This window comes from Zootoca vivipara, chromosome 3 (assembly GCF_965207765.1).
Source record: "Zootoca vivipara chromosome 3, rZooViv2.hap1.1, whole genome shotgun sequence".
In the NCBI taxonomy this organism is placed as follows: domain Eukaryota; kingdom Metazoa; phylum Chordata; class Lepidosauria; order Squamata; family Lacertidae; genus Zootoca; species Zootoca vivipara.
In genome coordinates this window covers 94,097,467-94,123,924 of record NC_142586.1, presented here as the reverse complement: position 1 = coordinate 94,123,924, position 26,458 = coordinate 94,097,467, and the positions used below count along the sequence as shown (strand labels likewise).

Below are 26,458 nucleotides of genomic sequence, written 5' to 3'. Positions count from 1 at the left end.
AATTTCTATTAATCTGGGGATATATGACTGAAAGCAGGAAAGGTGTGTTGAAATCACCAATCTGCCCATAAAATATATATTCTTTTCACTTAGCAGGTACCCTGGGTTATGGTACCGAAAAATCAAAACAACAACAAACAAACAAAACCACACAAGAGGCCGTAAGAGGATTTCAAAGAGGAAGGGATAAAAATAAAGGCATCTTCATATAACAATTCTGACAATGATGCTTCCAGACGTGATACAATCCATATGCCAGTCCCCTGTGCTCCCCCCCTCCCCACAAAAAAAAGTATCTCAAATCAAGAGCAACAATCCATATTGTATACCTACAAGGAAAACATGAGCTGGAAAACTACATATAACAATGCGTCTCTTCCTTTATCCTCTCTCCACTTCCTGCTCCTTACATCTCCTCTTCTGCTGTTGTGTTAAGCAGGGCTGCGTTGTGCTTTGTAAATAGATAACGCTCGGATTCTCACGTTGTTTGAACACTGTTTTAGGTTCAGCTGCAGTACACAGTTTCTCTGATCTTTTATGTTCCTGAGCAGATGTCTTTCATTAATTTATGGATTTATCATCTTTTCTTTTCTTGTTGCCCCCTCCCTCTCTTCTCTCTCTCTCTCTCTCTCTCTCTCTCTCTCTCTCTCTCTCTCTCTCTCTTACACCTGGCAGCTGGCTCAAGTTTCAGCAGTTATTGTCTATTTTGCATTACACATAGAACTGAATGTCATCTGTCTTCACAAAGCTATGGCAAAGAGTACCGAGGCAAGCCACATCAGCTGCTGGGGCAGAGCCTGTTTGCGTTTTTATTTGCCTCCTTCTCCTCCCCCTCCTCTTCTACCTCCCCCTCCCCTTTTACCTCCTTAATATTTATTTGTGCTCATTTTCTTTCCTGGCCTTGAATGGAGCTTAGCTCGTGTTCAGTACAGCTGTATGTTTACTGAATCTATTCCATCATGAGTCATTGTGCGTGTGTAAGTATCCTGGAAACAGCCAGTGCTTTCTTGGAAGAACAGTTGCTTTTCAACACAAGCACTTAAAAAGAAAATTAACCAATTGGTCAGCTCAGATTTAGCAAGGGGGTCATCTCACGACTGGCCCTTTGAGCGTTTTGTTGGCTCTTTTTTTAATAGTCGCTATTAGGGATGCTTTTTAGCAATAATCTAATCTGTTGGAAACAAAATAGAAATGGTGGATGAGGATTGTATTGAGAACGGCAGGCAAGGTTTAGGGGAACAGAAGAAAGGGGCTTCTGAAAATTTACGTTTGAAATAATCTAGCCATACGTGTAATCGGATATTTCTGCCTTGTAAGTACTGAGAAGGGGAGGTGGTCTTGTGAACATGTGTTGTGTTGCGTGTCTGAGTTCAAATACACCCTCCCAAGGCAGAATGAAGGGCACTACCTGATCTTGCGTAACTCATCGTCCCTCTGCCTAACCTACCTTACATGTTCGTTGTTGAGGATAAAATAGGGAGAGGACTGATGCCCCATTGTGAACTCCTTGGAAGAAGTGCAGCACACAAACCTAATAAAAAACAATAATGCAGTGAGCACGATTATAATTGGGGTCCTTTCCTAGCATTGCTTTTCTAAAATAGAATGAGAGCTTTGCATTTTCTTGTGTCACTTGTTTCAATGGGACTTGCCTGGGAGAAGTTCCCAAGAAATTTTGTGTCTTGGGTTAACTGCTTTGGAATTATCTATTACTTAGGGCTTTAATACAGGGTGTTTTTTTTTTAAAGTGTTGATATATTTGTGTGTGTGTATGTGTGTGTGTGTGTGTGTGTGTGTGTGTGTGTGTGTGTAGGCTTCCTCAGGACATAATGAAGCAGATTTCTATCGGAGAAGTTTTGACTTGTCTGAAACTCTTATTTGCTAAGCAATAGGTGACAGCTTGCTACTATTATTTCACTTATGCATTTTGACAGATGGCGGTTCCTAGCGCAATGCTCTTTTAGACTTCTCTATCAGTCTAATGGAGGTAGCTGTAGGTTCTTTCAACTCTTCTCTTGGCACAAGAAGTATGTCAGTCATAAATTATCTTCTTTGTAATCATTAAGCATCTGAAGCTAAAAAAAAAAAAAAAATCTAGTTCAGCCAAGCATGTTGCAGTGCGTGTGACATAAAATTAAGAGCTTTAAACCACAACATTTTCTATATATCCTTTTAGAATTAAAACAAAGCTCTTTTTTGGCAACATCTTGTGTATTAAAATAATAATAAACCTCCCTCCATTCTTCCGCGCATCCAGGAGTAAATTTTTAAAATCTACTGTTAGATGCAAGGGCTCTATTTAAAAAGAGGCTTATTAAAAACAAAAACAAAAAACCATAAACCCTCCAAGAGCAGTAAATAATGTGTGTTGTATCACTGAACCTTGTGTGTCTTGTCTCTCCATTATGCTGTTAGGAGAAGGTGCTTCAGTTTCTAGATCACGTTGAACTTGTTTGACCTTTCTCTGCCATAACGCATGTTATATTTAATAAGTGACATTTGTGTGCATGTGTGTGTGGTGATTGTCTTTAAAGGAAACAGCCCTCCAAGAAGCTACTGGGAGCATTCTTAATTGACCTTGTGGGGACCACATTGATTTTGTCACGTGCATCTTCATTTCTGATAAATTATAAAGCCATTAATTTGCAGAGGAAATGGCAGGGCCAGCCTGCCGCACAGATGTGACCAAAACTGTCCTAGCAAACAGTACACAAAAGAGTGCCAAGAAGCCCCGGGAAGGAGGGGTGGCGGAAAAACCCGTCCCGAAAGCCTAGATTGTTATGGTTAGTTTCACATTCCCTTGGGAATGCTTTTGGTTATTTCTGTTTACAGGCCTGAAAAGTAATGATGTTTGAAGAATAAATAGGTATCCTTGCAGGGTAAGTGGCTATGGATCAATCGGCAATTCTCCACTTCTCAATATTTGCTGGCCCCAAACTCATTTCTGTGCACCTTTAAGCAAAGCTCTTATTTATTTCTAATTGGGAGAAGGGTTCTCTAAACATTTTGCGGCCTCCTGCCCCATTCTCGAGGAGCTAGAGCACCAAAGATGTTGGAAAACATGGTATATACCCAGCGAAAACATTTCTATTTTTACTCTTAGCATAATTTGATGAGAGTGATGTGCTACTCAGGAAAGAAGAATGCATAAAATGGTAACCGCAAAAAGGAAGAAGGGAATCTTCTTCCTGGAAACATGCACTGTGTGTTCGTTTCCTTAGCAACAGGTGAGCGCACACCTGACACACTTTTGCACCCACAAAATTTCCGCCACCATCTCCTAAGAAACAAATGAGGCCCACTTCAAGATTTCCATGGAAGTAAGTTCTGTTGTGTTCTACAAGAATGGTTCCCAAGAAAGCATATAGGTTTTCTCCAAGTGGTGTTGTGCCGCAACTCCACTTTTGACCCTTCTGAGGTGTGTTGCAACTTGAACGTTAATTTGTCCGTCAGTTCCAGGTACAACTCTTCTCCCCAAAGGTCTTATCAGTTTTCAAGCAAAGCGTTTTTCCTTAACTAATTTCATCCTACATGCAGGAAGGTCTGTCTCCCAACCACTTGAAAAAGGCCAAGCTCATGTTCTTTTATACCCGCTACCCAAGTTCCAACATGCTGAAAACGTACTTTTCAGATGTAAAGGTAGGAAAAAATCCTTTTATTCATTCATTTTTATTTCCTCTTGCTTTTGGTTGCATGTTTTAACCCCCTGAATGCTTTTTTTAATTTAAATTTGATTTCTCTAATAATATATTTTGGCAAACTGTTATTATTATTATTTTTGCTATTGTTATCATTTTGCTGCTAAGTCATTCTTAAGGTCTGTGTCTATGCTTTCCCTGTTCTGTTTATCTCTTTTACCCTGTGGACATTTTTTAAAAAGATCACAGTAAATTTGTAATTTTTTTAAGCACCATTGGACAGCACACTTTTGCATCTGTGAAATGTCTGCTGGTGGCATTAGCCTACTATACAAGAGCATTTTGAAAGTGCTCTTTTAATTGTTCCATTGCAGTCGGGTTCCTCCTATTCTGCTCAGATTAGTGCCCACTGTAGAGACCCATTTTTCCTTCCGTCAAAAAAGAAAAGCGGGGAGAAAAGAAATACTACATTGAAATTCTCCGTGCAGTAGCTGCTTAAAAACAAAAGTGATGATTGTCTCTTATTTACAACTTAATTTGTTGTTGATGCAGAGTACACTGAGCATAAGGAGGATGAATAAACTGACAGATTCAGGCCACATTATTCAAATGAGGATATGAAAGCTGTCGACGTACAGCTGCATCCTCCCCTCATTTTACAGAATATTAGGACCTCCTGGTTTTTTTGTGGGGTTTTTTTAAAGTAATTGTTCTTTCACATCAACTTGGTATTTTTGTGTTATAATCATCTACTTTTTGGGGGGGGGTGAGAGAGAAACAAGTTTGGGTTCCAATTATTATAATGATACACATGGTATCATTTTGTAAGCCTTTAAAAATAAACATCACATTAGTTTAAATTTGCCATGTTAAAATTATTCTCATCTTGCCTTTTCGCCTCCTCCCCCCCCAAATTCTACAAAAACTTTAGCCATTACCACCACCTCTCCTCCACATTTGCAAATTTGCCTTCTGTATTTCAGGGATGTTCTTAGACTGGCCTCCTGTGAAGCTGGCCTGCTGTTCACTTTTTAAAAAACAAAAGAAAAGAAAAAGAAAAAGCTGGTGTTTTGTAATTTGTTAACTACCTTTCACTTTTTTTCTTACTTTTTTTTAAAAAAGAAACTTACCTTTTTTGGTTAATTGGCTTCTATTTAATCAGTTTAAGAATTGGTGTGTGTTGAATTGCACACCCTTGCAATTACCTTCCTCCCATTGTTTGCAGCATTTTACTTCGAAATATTTGTGCTTTGTGGGCTGTTGTTAATGGGTTCTTCTTTGATTTTTCTTTTTGCATGGCATACATGTATACGTACATTCAACATATTCTGCCCTGCTAGAGTTTCGGGGGAAACTGGTTTTCTAGGCTTTTTCTTACTTCTGCTTTTTTAATTTAAAAAACTGCTTTGAAAACCTTTTTGACCAGAAAGTCAAGTAGGGTGTTGGCGAAGAAAACTGAATGTGTGTATTGCTGTTAACGACTGCTCTGTCATAGGCTTTTGCTATAATAATAATAATAATAATAATAATAATAATGCATCATCCATACAGTGCCTATGCCTGGTTAATAACCTGCCGTGACTTATCCAATGGGCCAAGGAACATGCTTCTGTGGCAGTGTTACCTGCAATGCAACAATGTAAAGGATTGCTCTGGAGATGTTGGAGCCATTGGTACAGCTTGACTGCAGTATGGCTCGAAGGAATCCTCCTAAAGGCTCTTTCTGATGTTCTCTCTGCTCCAGGGTTTCCCAAACGTGCGTCTCCAGCTGTTTTTGGACTACAACTCCCATCGTCCCTAGCTAGCAGGACCAGTAGTCAGGGGTGATGGGAATTGTAGTCCAAAAAGAGCTAGAGGTCCAAGTTTGGGAAGCCCTGCTTTGGCGGATGCCGATGTAGGCAGCCCTACCGAAAAGAAAAGAAAAAGTCTCGCTAGTATGTAGTGCCTGTTGTCTTTTTTCAGCATGTGACAGCCGAAGTCGGTCTTCTTGCGATGTTGCCAAGTGATATGAAATATTTTGATGTTATGCCACCTTATATTTATATAGCATCATTCATCCAGAAGAAGCCCAAAGTGCTTTACAAACAGCCAATATAGGGATCATTCACCCACCACTGAAAGGCAGCCACTTCCGTGGTGGAAGGCAACAGCCATTCGGGGTCAGCAACATCACACACCAGTAGATGTAAATATTAGATACATTCCTCTTTTCTTGGGGGAGCGGGGTTGGAGGGTGGGTTTCCACGTTTAATATTTTTGGAATGTTTTATTTCATGGTAACAGTTCGTGGGTAAAGTCAGCCTCTCCTTTAACCTGCTCTGTAAATTTGGTTGGGCTGAATGTGTGATTTGGGCTGGGTTAATGTTGATTTTAGGCAAGCTGTGAAGTAGACGCTTGTGGGGGTTGTGCACATAATTTTTTCTCTCTCTCTTTGCATTGAGCTCCTTTTTAAAAAAATTAAAAATGTCAGGAGATGGGAAAGGGTTATTTATCTCAAGAAAGGAGATTGATGTCTTCAGTCTTAGCCAGATAGAATACTGGTACAGTAGTCTGGTGGAATGAGACCAATAGGGTGTAAGAAGGCTGTACCCAACCTGGTTCCTTCCAGATGTTTAGGATTGCAATCCTTTCATTCCTGACTGTTGACCAGGTTGACTGGGTCTTTCTGATGAGTCCAGAACGTCTGGAGGGCACTAGGTTGAGGAAGGCTGGTGAAAAATATTGACCATTGGCCTTTCTCAGTCAGGCTTGTTCACGTTTACTAGCAACAAGACTATAAGCTCTTCACAGTCCTTCTGCCTGATGTTCTTCAAATGGCTATTTCAGGAATTGAACCTGGGGCATTCTGCGGGCTGGCCATTCAAAGGTGTCATGCACAGGTCAGGAAAATGTGGGTGGGAATGAGGAAGAGGCTTTCTGTGGGGAGGCCTGCAGGCTCCTTTTGAGTAGATCCTTTCCATGTGTATGAAGGTAGTTTTATTTATAAAAGAAGAGAGATGCCCTGTGATAATGGCATGCTTTGGGAGGCATGTTTATTTTCAGTGTCACCCATAAACTTGTGTCTGGACAGTTGACCCAACTTACTTTAAACCAGTTCTTTTATTTTTTTAAAAAAATTAGTGTATCCTCCATCTCAAGTCACCTTTTTATAGTATTTAATTACCCAAGCCATGCTAGGCAACAGTAATTCAAAATCAGTTTGGCTAAACTTTAGTGCCAAACTTTTAGTTGGTATTCAACTAACTCTTACTCCATGTGGTTCCAGTGCAAATTAATGAACGTGGCTATTAGCCTCAATAGATCTACTCTAAGACATAGTTGAACACCACCCTTTAAAAAAGAAAGCTTTAAAAAGATTGCAAAGAAACTTTAAAAACAAACAAACAAACAACCTCTCACAATTTTCACAAGTTCATGCCAGCAGATACAGAACAACATGGATGAATCACTACTTCAGCAAAACATTATAGACCACAATATGCCAGTCTGATATCCCTTCTGGAACAATAGGTTGGGGTTTTAGTCCCACTGAACTCCTTGGTGTAAATGATCAATAAATTGACCTCTTAAGAATTTGCTATGTACACAGGCTGATAGTTAAGACAGGTGAAAGAGAAACCCAATGCAACTTAATGCAGGAATTTAAATAATGCATTATAGCCAAAAAATCTAGACACAATTAGACTAACATGAGATACCCTGGTCCGCCTTAGCTGCGTGAGAATGTTGCCCATACTCTCAAAGACCAAAACCAGTGGGTTCAGGAGTGCCAACTTAGCCCCGTGACTGTGGGTGTCTGGGGCTGTGGGTGCCATGCCAGCGCTCATGGCCTTGGCACTGAAATTTGTGGGTGCTCGGGGACCCAGGGCCTCAGGGAGTTGGCACCTATGGTGGGTTTGATGGTGTAGCTATTCATGTTTCTAGATCAGAAAGAGGTATTGAAGAATTTTCTGGGTCAGATGCTTTTAGTGAATGTGAAGGAAGAACTTCATAATGTATGGTGGCAGAATAGGAACTCTTTCTGTTGTATTAGCAGTGCCTATAAAAAAAAACCCAAGGAACACTCTAACACTAATGCAATCAGGGAAGAAAGGATGGATGGAGCCCATCCTCCAGGGTCCTTCTTTCCACCACAACCCCATGTGCCCCATTAAAAATCCATTCCAAAAAATCAAGAGATCATTCAGAATGGCCTCCAGTGCAGCATGTGAATCTATAGTTGGAACAGAATCCCTGGAAAACACACAAGGACTCTTTGGAACCTAGCCCATGCACTGCAATCTACCCTAATACGTTGTACAATAAATATACAAAGTCCAGTTTGGCGCTCTGTGCTGGTCTTGTACTCAAGGGAGCTTACTTTTTTTCTCTAAAAAGCCAATTTAACCAATTTGAAAAGAATAAAATATTTTATAAGCCCCCAAAATCTTTCGTTTGTAAAGAAATTCAAACTGATTTGTCTGGATCAATCTGGCTTACTTAGTTTATTTTTTTCATTCTCTTATGCGTGAATCACTGTACCCAAATTTCACCCTTGATTTTTCTGCTGGTGATGATCCTGCTTTACTTAAGGAGCTGCCGTTAGTAAGGCTGAATAAGATGCAACCACCTTATAATTTTGTCCCTAAACTGGGGGAAAGGGGAAATCTCCCGAGTCGGTATTGTGGGAACGAAAAGGGATTCTCCTTGTATCATCTTCTTTCGCTCCACTTGATGCCGATTTTAATGTATAAGCTAATAATTCTAAGACTACTAAATACAACAGATTCAGTGTCATTTTAGCTTTGAAGAACAGGCGCTTCCAGGCTTTTCAACCCAGCAGTGTTAAATGATGTATCTCATTCCCTCCACCCCTTGAGTCAACTGCTGCCTAGCCAGATTAAGGTGTCAGATTGATTTGTTTTATACATCTTTTGACCATGCTCATTGAATATTTAGGAAGTTTCTTCAGCCCATATTGAGGCTGAGGTATCCCGTGGGAAGCATTAATCAAAGTCACAGAGACTCTTACACTGTGGAAACACAGACTCTTTATTGTAGCGATTAGTTTTTGCAGTAACACATTAACACACTACAGAGCTTTTCTTTTATAGAACAATTGATCCTTTTCTTGTACTCCACTAGAGAAGGGGGGGGGAATAATTAACTCTTTAAAGTTTAGCAATTTTAAAAAGACTGATTTATCTACACCAGAATGTTGAGGCAAGAGAGGGCATTTGTCTCTGTGTTTGTGTGTGTGTGTGTTGCACACGCATTTGTATGTATGCACAATTAACTCACTCTCTGAATGTTTCTATACTATTCGAGCTGATTAGTTTTGTTCCTTAAGCGCCTAGGTCTGTAATTTTTGCATGTCTTACTTTTTTTTTTGTCCGCACTAAAACTTTCTCTGATGTTTCCATGCTGCAGCAATAAGCATTAAATCTCTCTTTCTGTCCTATTGCTAAATAATGACATGCGCACCTACTTTTTTGTTGTTGTCGTCCACATTAGGTCATTCATGACCATTCTAGAAAAAGAATCCCCTTTCTATTTTTCTCCCCTTCTGCAGTACTCTTGCCCATATGAGACAATGTCTTGTAACAATGCAGGGGCCTAATCTCCATGTCAAAGCAATTTTCATTCCCCAGTGCACACCCTGCTATCATTTTGTAATGTTTTGTTTCTTATTCTAAAAGAATTAAAAAGGAACAGTAAGCCGTCACGGGGGCCTGTAGTCCTTATCTCAGTGTCTGGAAATTTGGACAGTGTATTTTACTGCTGAGATAAAATGGAAAGAACTCCAAGTTCAGCAAATCGTAATGGGTTTAAGTTCTATTGAAATCGGTAACCAGAAGATCAGATAACGGGGGTCCTTCAGTTGTCTTTTTAATCAGGTTCCCCGCAAGGGCTGAATAGAGACAGAGCAGACACACAGAGTGAAAATATAATTCTTGGATAGGTTAAGTACATGTTTGAACTCTTGCAAGCAGAAGCGATTTGATGATGACTTAATCATTTTCTGGTCAATTATCTGTAAGGACCCTTGCAACTGCATGGCAATTATGATGCAAGTTGGCCTTTTGGGAGAAACACCAGTCTCCCTGCTTCTGTTTCCTTGTTACTTAGATTCCCTGCCATAAATTTTCATTCGTTTATTATCTTTGCTAGCATGGAAACAACTTTCTGTGTAGTAATTACAGCCCCAATGCACACTTTAGCTGTCATCTTGTTGGAGGCCTGGATGTTCTCATGGCCAGCATTTGATAAGTGTTCTTTGTTGATTTTTGATTAATGCACATCTCTTTCTGGGGGCCGGGGAAGTGAATGCCTGTGATGACAAAAGGCAGGGGGTAGTATATCAGCCTGCCTGATATATAGCTATGGATTTATTGGTTTTAACTTGGCAAGTTAAGTTGCATCTGTCCTTTACACATAGGAAGGGCTGTCAATAAGAAGGGATCAGCTGCAACACAGCCTAGGTGACATCTTCAGTTCAGAGGTCATAGGAACAGTAAGAAAACTTGTCCTGAAAGACATGGGCACTTTTAACCTTGACCTTCTGAATTCTAATAAAGGGATCCAGTGCATTTTCCTCCATCTTATGGATGACCTGGAAAACTTTAAATTTGCTGGACGGAATGCCAGGGATTAATGGAGACTTTGTAGATTTCGATACTCAGGATATGATAAGCATCTACAAGTCACAGCACAACATGGATTTTTTTTTTATTTCTTTTTTGCAAAGTAAGAGCAACCCTATAGGAAGGCCCCATTTTTGTTTAGAGTGTGTGCAATAGAGAGGGGAATTCTTTTTAGCTTGACATAGAACGAGAAAGGAATTTGCATCAGTTCTATGTGGCACACTGAAATGTAACCAGCTTCAAGTTACTTATGTCTAAACAAAATTAAAAAATTCCTTCCAGCAGCACCTTAAAGACCAACTAAGTTTTTTATTTTGGTATGAGCTTTTATGTGCATGCACACGAAAGCTCACACCAAAATAAAAAACTTAGTTGGTCTTTAAGGTGCTGCTGGAAGGAATTTTTTTATTTTGTTTCGACTATGTCAGACCAACACGGCTACCTACCTGTAACTTACTTATGTCTGTTACACCACCTGCCCATAAATATTTTCTAAATTGATTTCACACTTTTATTTGTGGGGAATAACTGCTACATAATAGGAAACACATTGCACCCCTCTTATCATATATGAACCTCCATAAGTAATTGCCTTCAATGGGCAAGACATAGTCACATTTTGCTGTTTGGCCACTCATCTCCTTATCAGACAAAATGCATCAGCGCAAACCTGGAAGGTCCTGGACATCTCCTCCTATAAGAGCCTAGAAGCTTGCTAGTGGTGACTCGAAATTTGGAAGTGCTTTCCATGTGTGATGCTTAACTTGATAGAATAGCAGTGCTCTTTAGCAACTTTAGGAATGAGATCCAGACCTTCCCCGTTTAAAAAAATGGTGCAGCATTTTTATATCATTTGTCTCGACCACTCAAGCCTCTTTACCCCTTGGGTTTAAAAAAAAGCTTTTGAAGCTTGGCTATGGGGCAGGTGGAAGAGAAGGGGTGGATGTAAGAAAGGATGTTGTGAAAAGGGGAGGAAAGAGAGGAGGTGTCAAGGCTTTAATCCTTCTTGCTCTTCTGATTTCCACAGTTCAACAGATGTATTACCTCTCAGCTCATCAAGTGGTTTAGCAATTTCCGTGAGTTCTACTACATTCAGATGGAGAAGTATGCACGCCAAGCCATCAACGATGGGGTAACAAGCACTGAAGAGTTGTCCATAACCAGAGACTGTGAGCTGTACAGAGCCCTCAACATGCACTACAATAAGGCAAATGACTTTGAGGTACGCTGTCACCTTTCTGGGTTTCTTCCTCTTCTATGCATGCATATAATTGAAATTTTCTCTCCCCCGTCCTTTTTTAAAAATGCATTTTCGCTTGTTTTGGAAACTGTTTCTTTTACAGTGCCCACCTTGTGAATGATGTTAATGTGTTTTGTTATATGTTTTGTTAAAAAGGAAAAAGGGAAGAAGGTCATTTTAGCCTGCCTTATCAGAAAGCAGGAAACTTTTCGGTCTCAACAGCAGGGTGCTGCTTTTGGGTTGCTTGCGTTTCAGCTACATTTTCGAGAGCTATTTTCTTGAAAAAGCCACCCTACTCGAGATCTTTTGACTGTAGCCAATCGCTTTGTAACACGAACAGAAAACGCAGCTCGCGAGCGAAACAAAAACAAACAAAAGCACGACTTAGTTGCGTCTCGGTTCCATTGAAACCAACAGGGACTAGGCCTATCTAAATGTCTCTGGATTATACCCCATGGATTGGCAGCTTTGATTGAAACTCTTCCTTACAGGCCAACAATGAGCGGGTATGAGCCAATCACCTAGGCGTTGGCTCAGCGAGCGATTGTTGCTAACCTGCTGACCTTCCATAAGCCCCACGGTGGCAAATTCCTTCGTGCTGATGATAAGCATTTTGCACTGTCAAATGCAGGGATGAGGCCAGAGGGGCTTCTGGGAGTTGTCACTCTGTGGCATTGAAGCCTTGTGGCAGTGTGTTGGTATTATCTGCTCAAAGGATGGGCCACATTGTTTGGTATAAGCTGCATGGTGGCGTGGTCAGAAGGGGTGGCAAGGGCTTTTGTTTCTTTCCCTATGGAAGTAGTACTGTGCTAGGTACGAAAACATGCTCTGAAGCATTTCTAAAGTGATTGCCATCACCATCACCATCACATCTAAGTGATTCAGTTGGAAAGGGACACAGAAGATTAGGATGCAAATTTCACTTCTACTCTTACTCATTCGCAGTAGCTTTCTATTTCAGTGTGTGTTGGCCAAAACAAAGCAGCCATGGCCCATCAGGCTTATTCTTTATAAAATGTGTGGCGCTACCTTGCGGTCCTGGCTATTGAAGATCCCTCTAGTTCAGGGTTTCCCAAACTTGGGTCTCCAGCTGTTTTCGGACTGCAACTCCCATCATTCCTAGCTAGCAAGACCAGTGGTCAGGGATGATGGGAATTGTAGTCCAAAAGCAGCTGGAGACCCAAGTTTGGGAAACCCTGTTCTAGATGTTGCTGGACCATAGCTTCAATCATCCCTGGGCTTTTATGGGCCATGCTGGCTGGGGCTGATGGGAGTTGGAGTCCAGCAACCTCTGGAGGGCCAATGACTGCACTACTCTTGGATGGAGCTTCTCCTGAAGAAACCAAGAACAAAAACAAAGGGAAAGTGCATTTGACACCCTCCTAATAACAATTTAGCAGAAGGGTTATATGTACACAATATGAGCCTGTTCTCATAAATCACATCTCTGTCTGAAAATGTAAAAGCATTAATACGCATCTATATATTGTGTTGCCCTCTTTCTGTCTTTGAGCTACCCATGTGAGTCTTTCTATGTTGCACAGTTTAAAGCATGGAGGAAATCTTCATGGCTTTTAATTGGAGCAGCCTGAGGCTGCAACGTAACACCTATGGTATACTGTTCCCAGTAGTTTGCAATTATCTGATCTGGAGATCGCGGCATAAGTTTTGCCCCCCCCCCCAATAAGTTAATTTCTTATAACACAGAACCCCTTTCACTTGTGTTCAAATGCATGGCTATGAAATTCCTAATTCATACAAACAGCTGGATGGCAGCTTTAAGACTGCTACCCACAACTCCACGCACTAGGCTGAAAACCGGGACCTGAACAGGCCATTACTGCATATCGTTTAATCTGAAGGTATGCATTCTTGCCTGATCAGCGGCCAGCCCAGGTGACTAGCACTGAAGCAAAAATGACATGTACTGTGGTGTTGAAATTGGATCTGAAGTCCTTGAGCAAATGGAGCATTTTCCATATTTAGCATCATCAGAGTTCCTCCCCTTCATACTTTTATTGCTGATCCTTTAATATAATTGATGCCTGATATGCCTTCCATCTTAAATAATTTAAATGGATTTTCCTAAACCTTTTCTGCTCGCTTCCTCTTACAGAGTTAACATTCATAATGTATTGAAAAAATGGGGATAAATTCTCATTGAAAGAAAGGGACTATGGGGCAAATTCTGGAGCCTGTTTTCCTTAAGATCTATTACTCAAGATACACCTGCCGGAGCTACATCACACATTGTGCAAGCGGTGTCCCTGCGGACAACACACATGCTTTTTAGACTCATGAACATCCTTCAGCAGTTCATACAAAACACATCCTCAACCCACTGTGGAGCTGCTGGAGCCTGCCTTTGCTCTAACATATGAGCTGGCTTTTCTGACTTCCTTTCACAATGCCTTGGAGCCACCAGCAGCTGTTAACAGAACTCAAATAAGATCCTTAACAATCCTCATGCCTCCTTACTTTAGATTTGTCACAATCGCCTCAGGCTCATAGCCAGAGGTAGCTGAAACACCTTGCAGGAGGATTCAGTGACTGAACGAGTAATTTCTCTCTGTTTGCGAGAAGTGAATTTGTTTCTGTGCTGCTGTGTCCTGTCATTGGAGGCCCCTTGAAATTGTGAATACATTAGGCTCAGCTGCAACACAAAACTGAACCAAATCATCTTTAGAAGTAAGCAAAACTTACATTCCGATGAATTAAAGATACACGTGCTGTGGAAGGAGGGTTTTCATATGTCCATCCTTGGGCGTTACTGTTTCTCAAAAATGGTAACGTATAGAGCATCTTCCGCTACCACAATTCATTTATGTTTTCGGCACACATTAAATAGAAGCTCCCACTCCTAAAGAAACAAAAACATAAAAGACCTCAGCAGCTATGTGGTGCTGTTTGTGTAATCTCTAGTATGTTTTAAACTCAAGTATCTAAAGACTGCCATTCTAGACACACTTAGAACTAAGCTCCATTGAACTTGCAAGTAGACACCTAGATAAGCACTCCAAATGGGATAGAAACATACTTCTCCTGGATGGTTTGCAGAGAATATTTTAAAGGGAATCAGAACATGAAAGAGACAGCAGCTTTCTATGGGTTTCTTACATAACACACACGCGCACGCACACGCGCACACACACACGTATTATTTGGTTTTTAAAAAATTATTAGGGTGGATTCCTTTAGCTCTTTGTTCTCCCACCGGCTTTCCCCCAATCATCTAGTGGTAGCACTGGAGCACTTCCAGTTTATCCTCAACTTCCTTGCCCACCTAAAGATTAGGTAGGCTAGCATATCAAACTTGTGAATGGCCACTGAACATTCTGGGATTTTACAGAAATCTAATTGCTTGTAGGTTGTGAGTGCCAGATCAACTCAACCTAGACGAGGAGCACTTGTTCAAATTACACTTTGTTCCAATTGCACTTAAATGTAGCTTTCCCCATTGCATTCATACTTGGGCAAATATATCTGAGGATAAAAAAGTGATTGTGAAATGTGTTGGTGGGATTCAACCAAGTTGTTATGTGCATGGAATGAGGTCCACTTGTGAATGAGACCTTCCCCGTTTTGTTCCCCATACTCTTTAAATGTGCTCCAGAGAGTGGGGTGCAAGAGGGGGAAGTTCCATTGCACAAGCAGACCTCGTTCTGTGCTGGCATACCCCACTTAGCACTATGTTGAATTCCACCCTATGTACCTGTGTAAATTGCTGGTTTTCCCCCTTTAAAATATACAGAATTAGCATTTGGGAACCAAATTAGCTGCACACCCCCTATCAACATGCATTCCACACCAGTTGTGGTTCACTGTGAGCTCCTAGGTATAAAATAGATACATTGCATAAATACTCATACATGGATGCTCCTACTTTGCAACTAAAAGTAGCTTTGGGAAGTTGATTTGCATTTGGGAACTGGCATTGAAAATAAGAGTTAAACTCTCCATCCTGCCTTACAAAAATCAGGGCCTTCTGCAGCTGCTTTGAGGAGAGAGGAGGAAGGTGTCTGGAAATCCAGTAACAGAACACCCATGTCATGTGGCCCTCAGTTATCACGTGCCTTGAGAAGTATGTACGTTATGCCCATGGTGAGATACAGGAGCGAGACTCATGGCCTTCCCCTTATGCACATGTTCTCTGTAAATTGGACTTGCTCATGTCAGTCACCCAGCCCTTTTCCAGGGTGTGGACCACATCTCCAGAGCCAACCTGCATAGGCACTCTTGCCTGTATACTTGATTAAAGGCTATACATTCAGTAGGGAAGATGAGCCAAAGGCTGACTCATACATCATACAGAGTGTGGAACCTACATATCTGGTCCACGTGTTGCTGCCTTGTTGAATTTAAATGTTTTGTGGATTAAACAGTATTGGGGTTTAACCTGCTAAATACTATAGCAAGCACTATGCTTACAGTGAAGGAAAACAGGTGAGGAGAGGGGCCATGCTCAGTAGCCCTTCACCCAGACATTGATGCATACAGTGCTGTGCAAACATTTGAAGGAAGGGAACCTTTGCAATCTGGAACCCTGGCTGCTCAAGGTTCCAGATCATGTTCTATATCCCTATAGGTGTCTGTGCAGATTTGGTGTGGCCCCACTTCCCCACTTGTTACATACAGTTATTAACTGTATGTGAAACCCCTGAACAAGGCTTGCAGTGTTAATTTTATGGAGAGAGACAGCTGAAAGATCTTGTGAGACATGCTGGGAGGATCCTTGGAGCCAAAAGGTAGGCGGCTAAGGATGCTAGTTGTGCAAGCATCACTGTGTTGCAGTGATTGCCACTGTGTGCAGGTATTCCTTGCAAAGTCTACCCTCCCCTGTTCAATGGAAGCGTCTGCTACATGAGCCCCTAGAAGCTGCCAGTTGTATTGAAGCAATTGGTGAAAGGCTTTCAATGGAGGAGCTTCCTGTTACATTGCAGCACACATGGTGTCTGAAATTAGAAATAAATATATACAGTAAGAATGCACAAACTAAAAAGTGGACAGTATAGCCAGTAATATAGGCTCTCAATCACCGTCATCTCTGACAAGTGGGTAGTCTGTTTGCCTTTCATAAGCAATTACTTAGAAATGTATGCTGAAAAGTCCTAAATTCCACAGTGGTGGATGTATGAACCTGCCTTTTTCTAAGTTAGATCATTGGTTCATCCATCTATGTGGGAGAGGTCTTTCCCAGCCTTGCCTCCTGTGATATTTTTTAACTGGGAATGTCAGGGATTGAACCTGGCATCTTATGTATATCAAAAAGGTGCTCTACCTGTTGATGTAAAAATCAAAACTCTGCCTATGCACTGCTGTGAAATCTTATGGCTGAGGTTTTAATTTTGAAGGGCATAGTAATGAGATCTGGGATTTCTGGAAAAGCAGAGAGGTTGTCAAGAAGAGGGAGGAATAGATTCATAATGGGGACATGTACATTCCTGTCCACTAGAATAAATGGCCTGGTTTGCATTAACAGATCATGGGCTCCTACAGACAATCAAATAAACCCATGGCTTGTTTCTCCAAAGTCTTTTTTCATCTGCTCTTGCCTTGTAGTTTTGTAGTCAGGTGAGTGTCTGGGTAAGGGTGGCCAAACAAGTCATATTTAAGAAAGAGTGCTGGGTTTTCATGTAACTCCAATCCATAGTTAAAATAAACCAAGATTTGCAAGCCAACAGCAAACATGGATTCAGTGGGTAGATTGTTTGGTAACCCAACTATAGTTCAGCCTCTTGGCATGAGTCAGACATGCAAATAAGCCATCATTTAATAAATGATGGCTTGGTGTTATGTGCAAACTATGCCTCTATCCATAACTTCATTGTCATACCTAGTTCCATTTCCTTGAGAGGTTGTAATTTAGGATTTTAGTCTAGCAGAATCAGTTGACGCATTCCTCGGTGTACTTATTTGCTACATTTGTTTTTAAATGTTGTGGGCCAGAAACTTGCACTCATATGTGAACTTGTGTTCTCTCAAATATAAGCTAGATTGTTGCAGGAGCCTGACCTAGTAAACTGTAGTTGTCATGTATACCTGTAATTTCTTGGTGCTTTGGTTTTCATTATATGTAAATTTTGTGAAGATCCATGACAATCTTTGCCTGTAACTTCATCAGTGTTTTTGTAGTGCTGGCAAGCACCAGCTCTGTGACTTTTACTGTGCACTGTACCAACATAGACCTTCAGAGCCGACAGGAAAGTCCCAGTGTGTGTGTGCTTCCTCTCTGCATCAGGGAGGGGTGTGTCTGTGTGGAATTACCAAAGGGAGGGGGAAGAGAAGGAAGAGGGTGTGGCGCCCATGGCACCCTCTCAAAACTTCAAATCTGTCATGGGCCCCCAAAGGTTGGAAACTTTGGTATAAAGGAATAGATGTAACATTGTGGGCTGGATTGTCTAACCGACTACAGTGCGCTATTATTTCTCGGATGTCTCAAAATTCTATAATCTTTCAAGTGTGTCATTTTCTAAAGTTGTGTCTATCAATGCTGATTTAAAATCTTCAAACACGCCTCCCCAATACAATACATGTAACTTAGCATTAACTAAAATGCCAAATTGCTGATCATTCTACCCAATATATAATGTACTATTTTGCTTTAAGCTTGAAAGTTAACAACAATCCATATAAAGACTGCAGAGCATTTCACACACCCCTGCTTTTAAGACATATCCCTGTGAAATATCTAAGCAACTTTCACCCTAATGAAACAATGGGTCAAAATTAGCTGAAGTTGCTTAATTGGTTGTGGTTCTGACTTCTAACACCCAGGCATGTTTATCAGCAATACTGTTGGTAAACACGCTGGAATCAGACTGCAAAAACTATGTATCACTGTATTTAACCGCTGGTACCACCTAGACTGAGTGCCTTTGCAAAGGATGCCTTAAAGCTAGGCTTCAGATGGGCGGGGTAGTATTATTATTATTATTATTATTATTATTCACATTTTGAGTGAGAAAGTCCTAACAGGATGCAGTCTCCCACACCTGCTACCAGGGCTGAAAATATTGTTTTAAAGTATGCAATGGCAAAAAGCGAGAGGCATCAGTTTTAAAGAAGTTTGATGCAGCTGCAACAATGATAGGACATTAGTTTGCACTTTGCAATAGGAGTAATAGGACTTCATTTGCACTTTGTTATATATTGAAAATGCCTGGCTACATGTATTCTTCAGACATTTGATAGCAGTCTTATTTCCGCATGCACATTTATTATTATTATTATTATTATTATTATTATTATTATTATTTCATAATAAGCTCTAATTCATCTGATGTGCAACAGAAGAATTTGAAACTTACACATTGCAAGTTGAAAATAATTAAAATATTCCTGCTGGACTGATTAATTATATCCCAAATCAATGAATGGAAAGATTGCAGAATGGGATTCATGGTAGATCTTTGTCCCCCTATTTTCCATTAAAAATATAGAGACGTTGTAGCTACCTTGTTGCATCTTAAACAATGTTGGTTTTTATTTCTTTAAAAAAAAGTATGAAAACATCATTCAGGAAGACATTTTCCCTCAGCTTAGCCAGTATATCTCATTTTATTAAATTCAGTTGCAAAAGTTATGCAAGTATAAAGTGGTGCTGTAACAATATTGTAAATGCCACTTTTAATTGTTAATGAACCTTGTGTGGACCCCTAATAATAATTATACATTCAATTGTTGTTCCTGGTTCAGTTCTTCCTCAAACAGTGTTTAATCAGATGAACCAGGCCTGGCAATTGAGGGTATATGTAGTTTTTGAGTCAGGAAACTCTCATTTTGATATTTATCCCCCTTGGATTCAAGGTGTTTGCTACTACAATGAGATAGGCCCGAAATGATGTGTGGGCTATTTGATTTAATGTCATTAGATTTTATAGCTCCCTCTGACTGTTTTCCCTCATTGGGTTACATTTAAGCACAGCAAGATGAAGTTTTTAAACCTCCTTACTCAACAGCTCTATTAGTTATAATGTACCGTGACCTCTCTCAACATTCTTAAAGAAAAAGATACAGTGTAATGTCACTTTACTTTGCTTATTGTTCTTTGTTGAGGTGAACAAAGCATTTTCTACAGTGGTTATAGCACATAATTATACAGCTTTCAATAGTGGTGTCTTGGCACATATCAAAGTTCAGAAGAGCCTTTAGGAGAGAAAAAAAAGATGTTTTGTGGCAGCCTAGTGAGGGTCTCATCTTTCCTTCAGAAAATAGTTCAAGGCTCTTCTGTCAGGCTTCCTTACTTAGAGCTTTTCCCCCTCCTGCTTCATAAAGTTTAAAGGGGATTCAGTGGAGTTCTGTGATCTGTTTCCTTTGAAAGATTGTTCCTTTGCACAGAGAGGTCCTTTGACTTCAAGAGTTCACAGATTCATGTCTTTAGGTATCATATGTCTGACCTTATCAGTTACTCTATTTAATGTCGGAGAAAAAGTCTCAAACTCTTTTGTGTTTGTCTGTTTTTCTGCCTCTGTGAAGTGATTTGGTGGAGAGAAGGGGGGGGGAGAGAAAGGACCATCCTTTTTAACGCACCACGGCGAGGACGGTTTTTTCTGACTCCAACCTACCCTGTGGCTTTTTGGCGGGGAAGACGGGGCACAATTGCCCTTGCCTGCTTTGTGTGTGTGTGTATAATTCCACGGCGATAATAGAACGATACAAGGCCAAGCCCGTGCACACTCTATCTAGCTAGGAATCATCCGCTTTCCTAGCCAGCCACCCCTAGATGCAATCTATTGCCTTATTTCTGGTGGCTGCTACTTTAGCGTTCCAACAGGCCGGGCCATTTAGCAAACACAGAGAGCGAAACGGCTGGAGTGCTGGGCCAGCAGTAGGCTTTCCCTTTGCTTCGACCTGCCCCAAAGGCTTTGATAATTAATTGTCCTTCAGAGATGAGGAAAGTTCAGAGACAGTGTGTGCAGCAACGTCTATTGTCTGACCTTCAGTTCTCCTCCGTTGGGCTCTTTTCCCTCTCCCCTTCACACCACAAAGGGTTATCAATGGGAGCAGAGAGCAGTCGCTCCTTCTAAGGTCCGCAGGTGGCGGTGGCGGCGCTCTGACAAGAGCCCAATCATTGTGCTTCCGCCGCCGGCGGATGAAATGGGCTCGGGAAAGTTCTGACAAGCCTTTTCAGAACCCTTTCTCTCTTCTTTAATGCCATATACATTCTAGCAGAGCTATTCTGCTAATTCTTCGGGAAATTTAATAGGGTTTTCTCTCCGCCTCCCTTTCTCCACCCCCCTGTCAAAGCGGATGAAAAAAGTTATCATTATGCACATCGGCAGCAATCTTGTACAACTCCCATCAGGCTGTAGTCCAACAACATCTAGAAGCTATCAGGTTGGTGTAGACTGGGATAGCCATTTAATGCAGGAGGGATCGCTGCTGAATTCAGCATGGCTCCCTTCTGAGCAAGCTTGCATAGGTTTGCACCGCGGCTTTCATTTTTTTAGCCACACATAATTTTAAGGAGGAAGACTGCTATGGGTCCATATGCAGAAAACCTGGGTTCATTAGCTGGGCACAGGGGAAACTGCTAGGTACTTGAACAGCTCAGGGCACATGCATGGAAGTTGTGTATGCTAATTTAGGTGCAGATTTAAGTCTCTGAGCAAATTAAGATGGTGGGTGGTGCCTCAATGGCACTGTGCTTTGCTCACAGGTCTGTTGGGTGTTGTTTCTTTAAAAAAGTTAAGTTGGGGAGAAAAGGGTAGAATAGACAGGAGACATGGGACTCAGTGCAAAAGGTCCTGTGGAACACCCTCCCATCAGATGTGAAAGAGATAAAGAACTATACAACTTTTAGAAGTTTTTAATTTTATTATGTTTTTATGCATGTTGGAAGACATCCAGGGTGGCTGGGGTATAGATAAGATGATCATGATATGATGATGATTAGGGCTCAGGGGGCCCTGATCTGCCCTGCCCGCCAATAATGCCCCTGTCATTACCTATAGGGGGGAAAACGTTTAAGCTCCTGCACTGACAAATACGAGAATATTTCCAGTTTAAATTCATTTTTATCTCCACCATAACAGTCAGCAACACATGAAGGGGAAATGTTTAAGGAAATACTGACAGAATAGTATTGAAAATGTCTAGTTTTTAAAAAAAATAATAAAATGTTTGTTTCTGTCTGTGGCAAACCATTGTCCTATATTAAAGATATGTAAACACACACACAGAGAGAAGGAGAACATCTTTTGCTAGCCTTTCAAAATTTGGGTATCCTCAAAATTCTTTAGGTATTTCACCTGAGGAAGAACTCATCATTCAATGGCGCAACATCTGTTTTGCATGCAGAATGTTGAATCCACAGCATCTGCAGGTAGGGCCAGCGAAGTCACCAGTCTGAAGCACTGGAGAATTATCACCGGTCAGTGTCAGCAATACTGAGCTAGATGGACTAATGGCCTGACCCGATACAAAGCAGCATCCTATTTTCCTAGCTCCGAATTCATCACAAATTTGCTTTTGTGAATCTGTAGATGTTATGGTCCTCCATTGAGTTGGCTAGTTGGGAATGTTAAGTGCCTTGGTCGAACCTTATGGCCAAGCTAACTTGCATGGAGATGGTGAGTGAAGATGGAAAAATCATTTGCTCAATCCATTGCTGTTGTAAATAACTCAACAAATATGGCCTGTCAGTTTTCGGTGACAAAATAACTAAAGCTATGTTAACTGGTATTTCATTAAGGCAGGGAATGCAGCATGGTTCTCACTAGATGGTGTTGGACTACAACTCCCATCAGCCCCAGCCACTCGTCGGGGATGATGGGAATTGTAGTTCAACATCTAGAGGGAAGCACACTGGCTGCCACTGCCTTAATGATGTGGTTTACATAGCTTTATGGTAAATGGTGTGCCACTTCAGGCTCCCTGAGAAATGTGTGCCTAATTAAAATTGTAATAGCCTAATAATATCTATCAAAGAGCAAAGAAGCTGGCGTTTGCCGAGCAGATTATTAATATTGTTTTACCGTCTGTGATTAATTTAGAAATCCTCTGTGGCATAATTATTAGGCTCTGTAAAACAAAATGATATACATGTTCTGTTGTTTTCCCTAATGATATAGTAAGCAAAGATTCAGTTAGAAGATGTAGGGAAAGTACACAGAACGGAGCGTTGCCTATTTTAAACAAAGTAACAGTATAAGGGGGTTCAATACAAAGAAACCGAGGTGGTAGGGAGGGATTATGGCACTAAATTACCTACCGTACAATCTCTCCATTAATTTAATTAGTTTTGTATGTCTGTAGAGTTCTAAACACTTGGTTGAAGCTCACATAATCATAATATAAGTGAAGCAGCTGTGAAAAATGTCACTCCCCACATATGTAATCCTCTATTCACTTCCTCAGAAGTAAACTCCATTTATCTCAATGACAATTTTCCTCTGAGTAGGATTGCACTGTAAGTAAACCAACTGGGGTACTCAGATCCTTGTTATATAATGATTAACTTTCATATGCAAAAACCTTTTGAAACAATTTTGTATTACTGTATTCTTATTATCGTAATCATCAGTATTGTTATCATTATTTTAAAACAACACTGTAGCATACCCTTTAACGTTTCTCTGATGAAAATAGGGACATCCTATTCTAATAATAATAATAATAATAATAATAATAATAATAATAATAATATTCCCCACCCATCTGCCTGGGTTACCCCAGCCCCTCTGGGTGGCTTCCACCATATATCAAATATTGAACATTAAAAAACCTTCCTATACAGGGCTGCTTTCAGATGTCTTCTAAAGGTTGTATAGTTTTTGCCTCGTGGGCCACATAACTCCATACCTTCCAACATTTATCCGATGTAAATAGGGACATCCTAAAGGAAAGCAGGACATTCCGGGATCAAATCAGAAACCGGGATGGCTTGTGTAAATCCGGGACTGTCCCTGGAAAATAGGGACACTTGGAGGGTCTGCTGTAGGTGAAGCAGACACAGCTTACACAATTAAGGGATCATAAAAATTTAAAGTTAATCTGATGAATTTTTCATTAGACCCAGATGAAAAGGGCCATGTTGAAGCAAAGAGCTTCGCTTGGAGCTCTCCTAGAAGATGCCGACTTGCAGTACTTAATGAACACAAACAGGTTCTTATTTATTGATTCCCAGTTGTGTAGATAGAGACTGCCACAGCAAACAGTTTGGGGGACAGGGACCATAGGCTGTGTGTGCCTCAAGCTAGCACTGGGAGAAAAACTGTGTGCATATTAATAAAGCTGTTGGGATTTCCTTTCTTAGTGCAGAACAGTACCCTGGGAGGAGCTGCTAGAAAGTTGTGTGTTTATAGTAATGCATAGGAAGTGTTCTGCTCTGGGTAAATATGAAGTGCTTCAAATATATATTATCCCAGTAGTCATTGAATCAGTGCTGCAGATTTTACCCCTACATTACAGATGGGGGGCTTGGGCTGCAGTGGTGGCTTGTCTCAGGTTCTCCAGTGGTTTATGGAGCTACAATCCCACAAACTCTTAAACTGGGGCAGAAGTCCATTGAAAAACAAAGGGACTTGACTTCTCAGTAAACATGGGACTGCACTGCGAATAACGAGAGATTTGGACTTTGAAACTCTCAAGTCATACTCTTAGCTACTATTACAGTTTACCTTTTTTTAAAAAAAAAATCCATTTGAATTTGTGCCCTGTGCAATTCTGTACAATTGGAGTAAAAGAGAGTAGGGAGAGAGAACATTTTGCATATCCAGTCAATATTATGCACTTTAATTAATGAATCAGTTTTACTTCTCACCAGCCATTCAATGAAAAGTCCCGAACAGGTTACCAAAAATCTCCCAATTAAAACAAGTACAATTTACATTGGAACCAGAAATTGAAACCACCAAACAATGAACGGCAATGCAACAAAACAGTAGCACCGGGGAGCAGTCTGGATCAATGAGGAGGAAGAAAGACATTCTTTGCTACAGCTCAGTCAGTAGAGCATAAAATCATAGAATCATAACATGACACCCTTAATCTCAGGGTCATGGGTTTGAGCCCCACGTTGGGCAAAAGTTTCCTGTATTGCAGGGGGTTGTGCTAGATGGCCCTTGTGGTCCCTTCCAACTCTGCAATTCTATGATTTTATGACCGTGGTTAAATCTTTCTTACTGAAATCAGTGGCTTTGAAAATGTCTTGCTTTGAATGGCTCATGCCCGCGTTAAATATATTGAAGTCACAATTTCACAACGTGTGCCGAACGGTTGCCATATTTAATGTGCAATCTGGCTTGCATTCCCCTCCCCTGACAATTTCTGAAGAGGAGATAGATGATAGATAGATCGGTGATAGATAGATAGATAGATAGATAGATAGATAGGGGTATAATTCTTATTTAAATCAATCATTTGAAGATCATTTGAGCAGCTGCGGTCTATAGTGCGTCTTTGATATGTGTTGGACATAGTGGTTATTACCAATACTTTACCCCCCTTTCTTCTTCCCTTCTTCGCCGCCTCTTGCAAAAAGGAGCTTGCCAGACACTGTGGAGCGTTGCTGACATTTCACTTTGCATGCAAGGAGGGCAAGGGGAATTAAGAAATCAGAAAGAGGCGGAAGGGGAGGGGGGACACAACACAGCTAGTTGTGCTGGCTTTGCCCTGCTGAAGATTTCTTTTGCTTGCCTTCTACATTATGCTCCTTACTTCTCCCAAACTGCCTGGTGGCGGCGACAATAGTGAAATGGGTATTCCACCCCCCCACCCCCATGTGTGTACTAGATGCCTCTAAAGACTCTTATTTATTCCCTCCCATGTCACCTTGTGTACAGTCTGGCCTGTGACACTTATGGTGATTATGTCATTATTTTGCTCTGGGGGCTTTGGCACATCTGCAGAGCTGATGCACATCTTCTTTGTTACACTGGCAAACGTCCCATATTGCAAATGCTTCATTAGCCTTCCTGCCTGCCTGCCTTGCCAGACAAGAATGCCCAAACCCAGGCTTCTTTTCGCTGTGTTCTTTTGTGTACTGTGATGAGCCTTTATTCATCTTCCCAGTTCTTCTCTGTTTTTCCTGAACTCCAGATGTCCTGAGCTCAAGTCTCCCTTAAAAGGATTGTAAGGCAAAGTAGAAGAGGCGGAGCGGATTGTTAACCTCTTCTGACTCAGCCAGAGCTCTCTGCATCTCCCCACCTATTTTCTTCTTCTGTGTTTTTGGGGTGTGTGCTTTTCTGAGAAAGGAGCCCGCTTCAGTGTGCCTTTATTCACTGCATTTTGTAGCCATTGCTTCCGCGGGGGGGGGGGGGGTGTCTAAATTTTCATTTAAAAAACAGACAAGTTTCTAGTTCTCATGAATGTGTGTGTGGGGGGGGGTAATGACTCAGTATGGACTCTTTCTACTAAGTCAGGGGTCAGCAGACATTTTCAGCTGGGGGCTGGTCCACTGTCTCTCAGACCTTGTGGGGGGCCGGACTATATTTTGAAGGGAAAAAATGAACGAATTTCTATGCCCCACAAATAACCCAGAGATGCATTTTAAATAAAAGGACACATTCTACTCAAGTAAAAACACACTGATTGCTGGACCGTCCGCACGCCGAATTTAGAAGGCGATTGGGCCAGATCCGGCCCCCGGCCTTAGTTTGCCTACCCATGTACTCAGTGCTTTGAAGCTGAATAGTGTCTGATTAGTGCTTATTACAGGGCAACGGGGGAGGGCTTTAATCATGGCAGGTTGCAATGCTGTTGTGTCCCCATGTATCTGGAGCTGTAGAAATGAGACAGGAAGAGTGGCAGGTGTTAACGATGTGTGTGAACACAGAAAGCGTGGCTGAAATTGCACTTCCTGTGTCCACACACACACACACAGACAATTACTGAGGCTTGTAGACTGCCCAGTAAACTCTAGTTCCTTCTCTCACTGCTCCTGCCCATCTAGCGCAGTCTGAACCACCCTGCCTGAAAGATGCCATTAATATGACATTCATGAACAGCATCTTCCC

General features: G+C 41.2%; 1 protein-coding gene across 5 annotated transcripts in view; it reads left to right on the top strand.

Annotated features, from left to right (window-relative positions):
- PROX1 (prospero homeobox 1) overlaps positions 1–26,458 on the top strand; it is an 82,543-nt gene that overhangs the window by 21,766 nt on the left and 34,319 nt on the right. For 4 of the 5 annotated variants that reach the window (XM_060273006.2, XM_060273005.2, XM_088666703.1 and 1 more), the window contains exons 3-5: positions 3,534–3,639; positions 5,686–5,823; positions 11,289–11,483. In XM_060273006.2, the coding sequence (XP_060128989.1) occupies positions 3,534–3,639; positions 5,686–5,823; positions 11,289–11,483 (439 nt within the window). The remainder of the gene's footprint in view (positions 1–3,533; positions 3,640–5,685; positions 5,824–11,288; positions 11,484–26,458) is intronic. The other variant, XM_060273011.2, reaches the window with a different exon arrangement.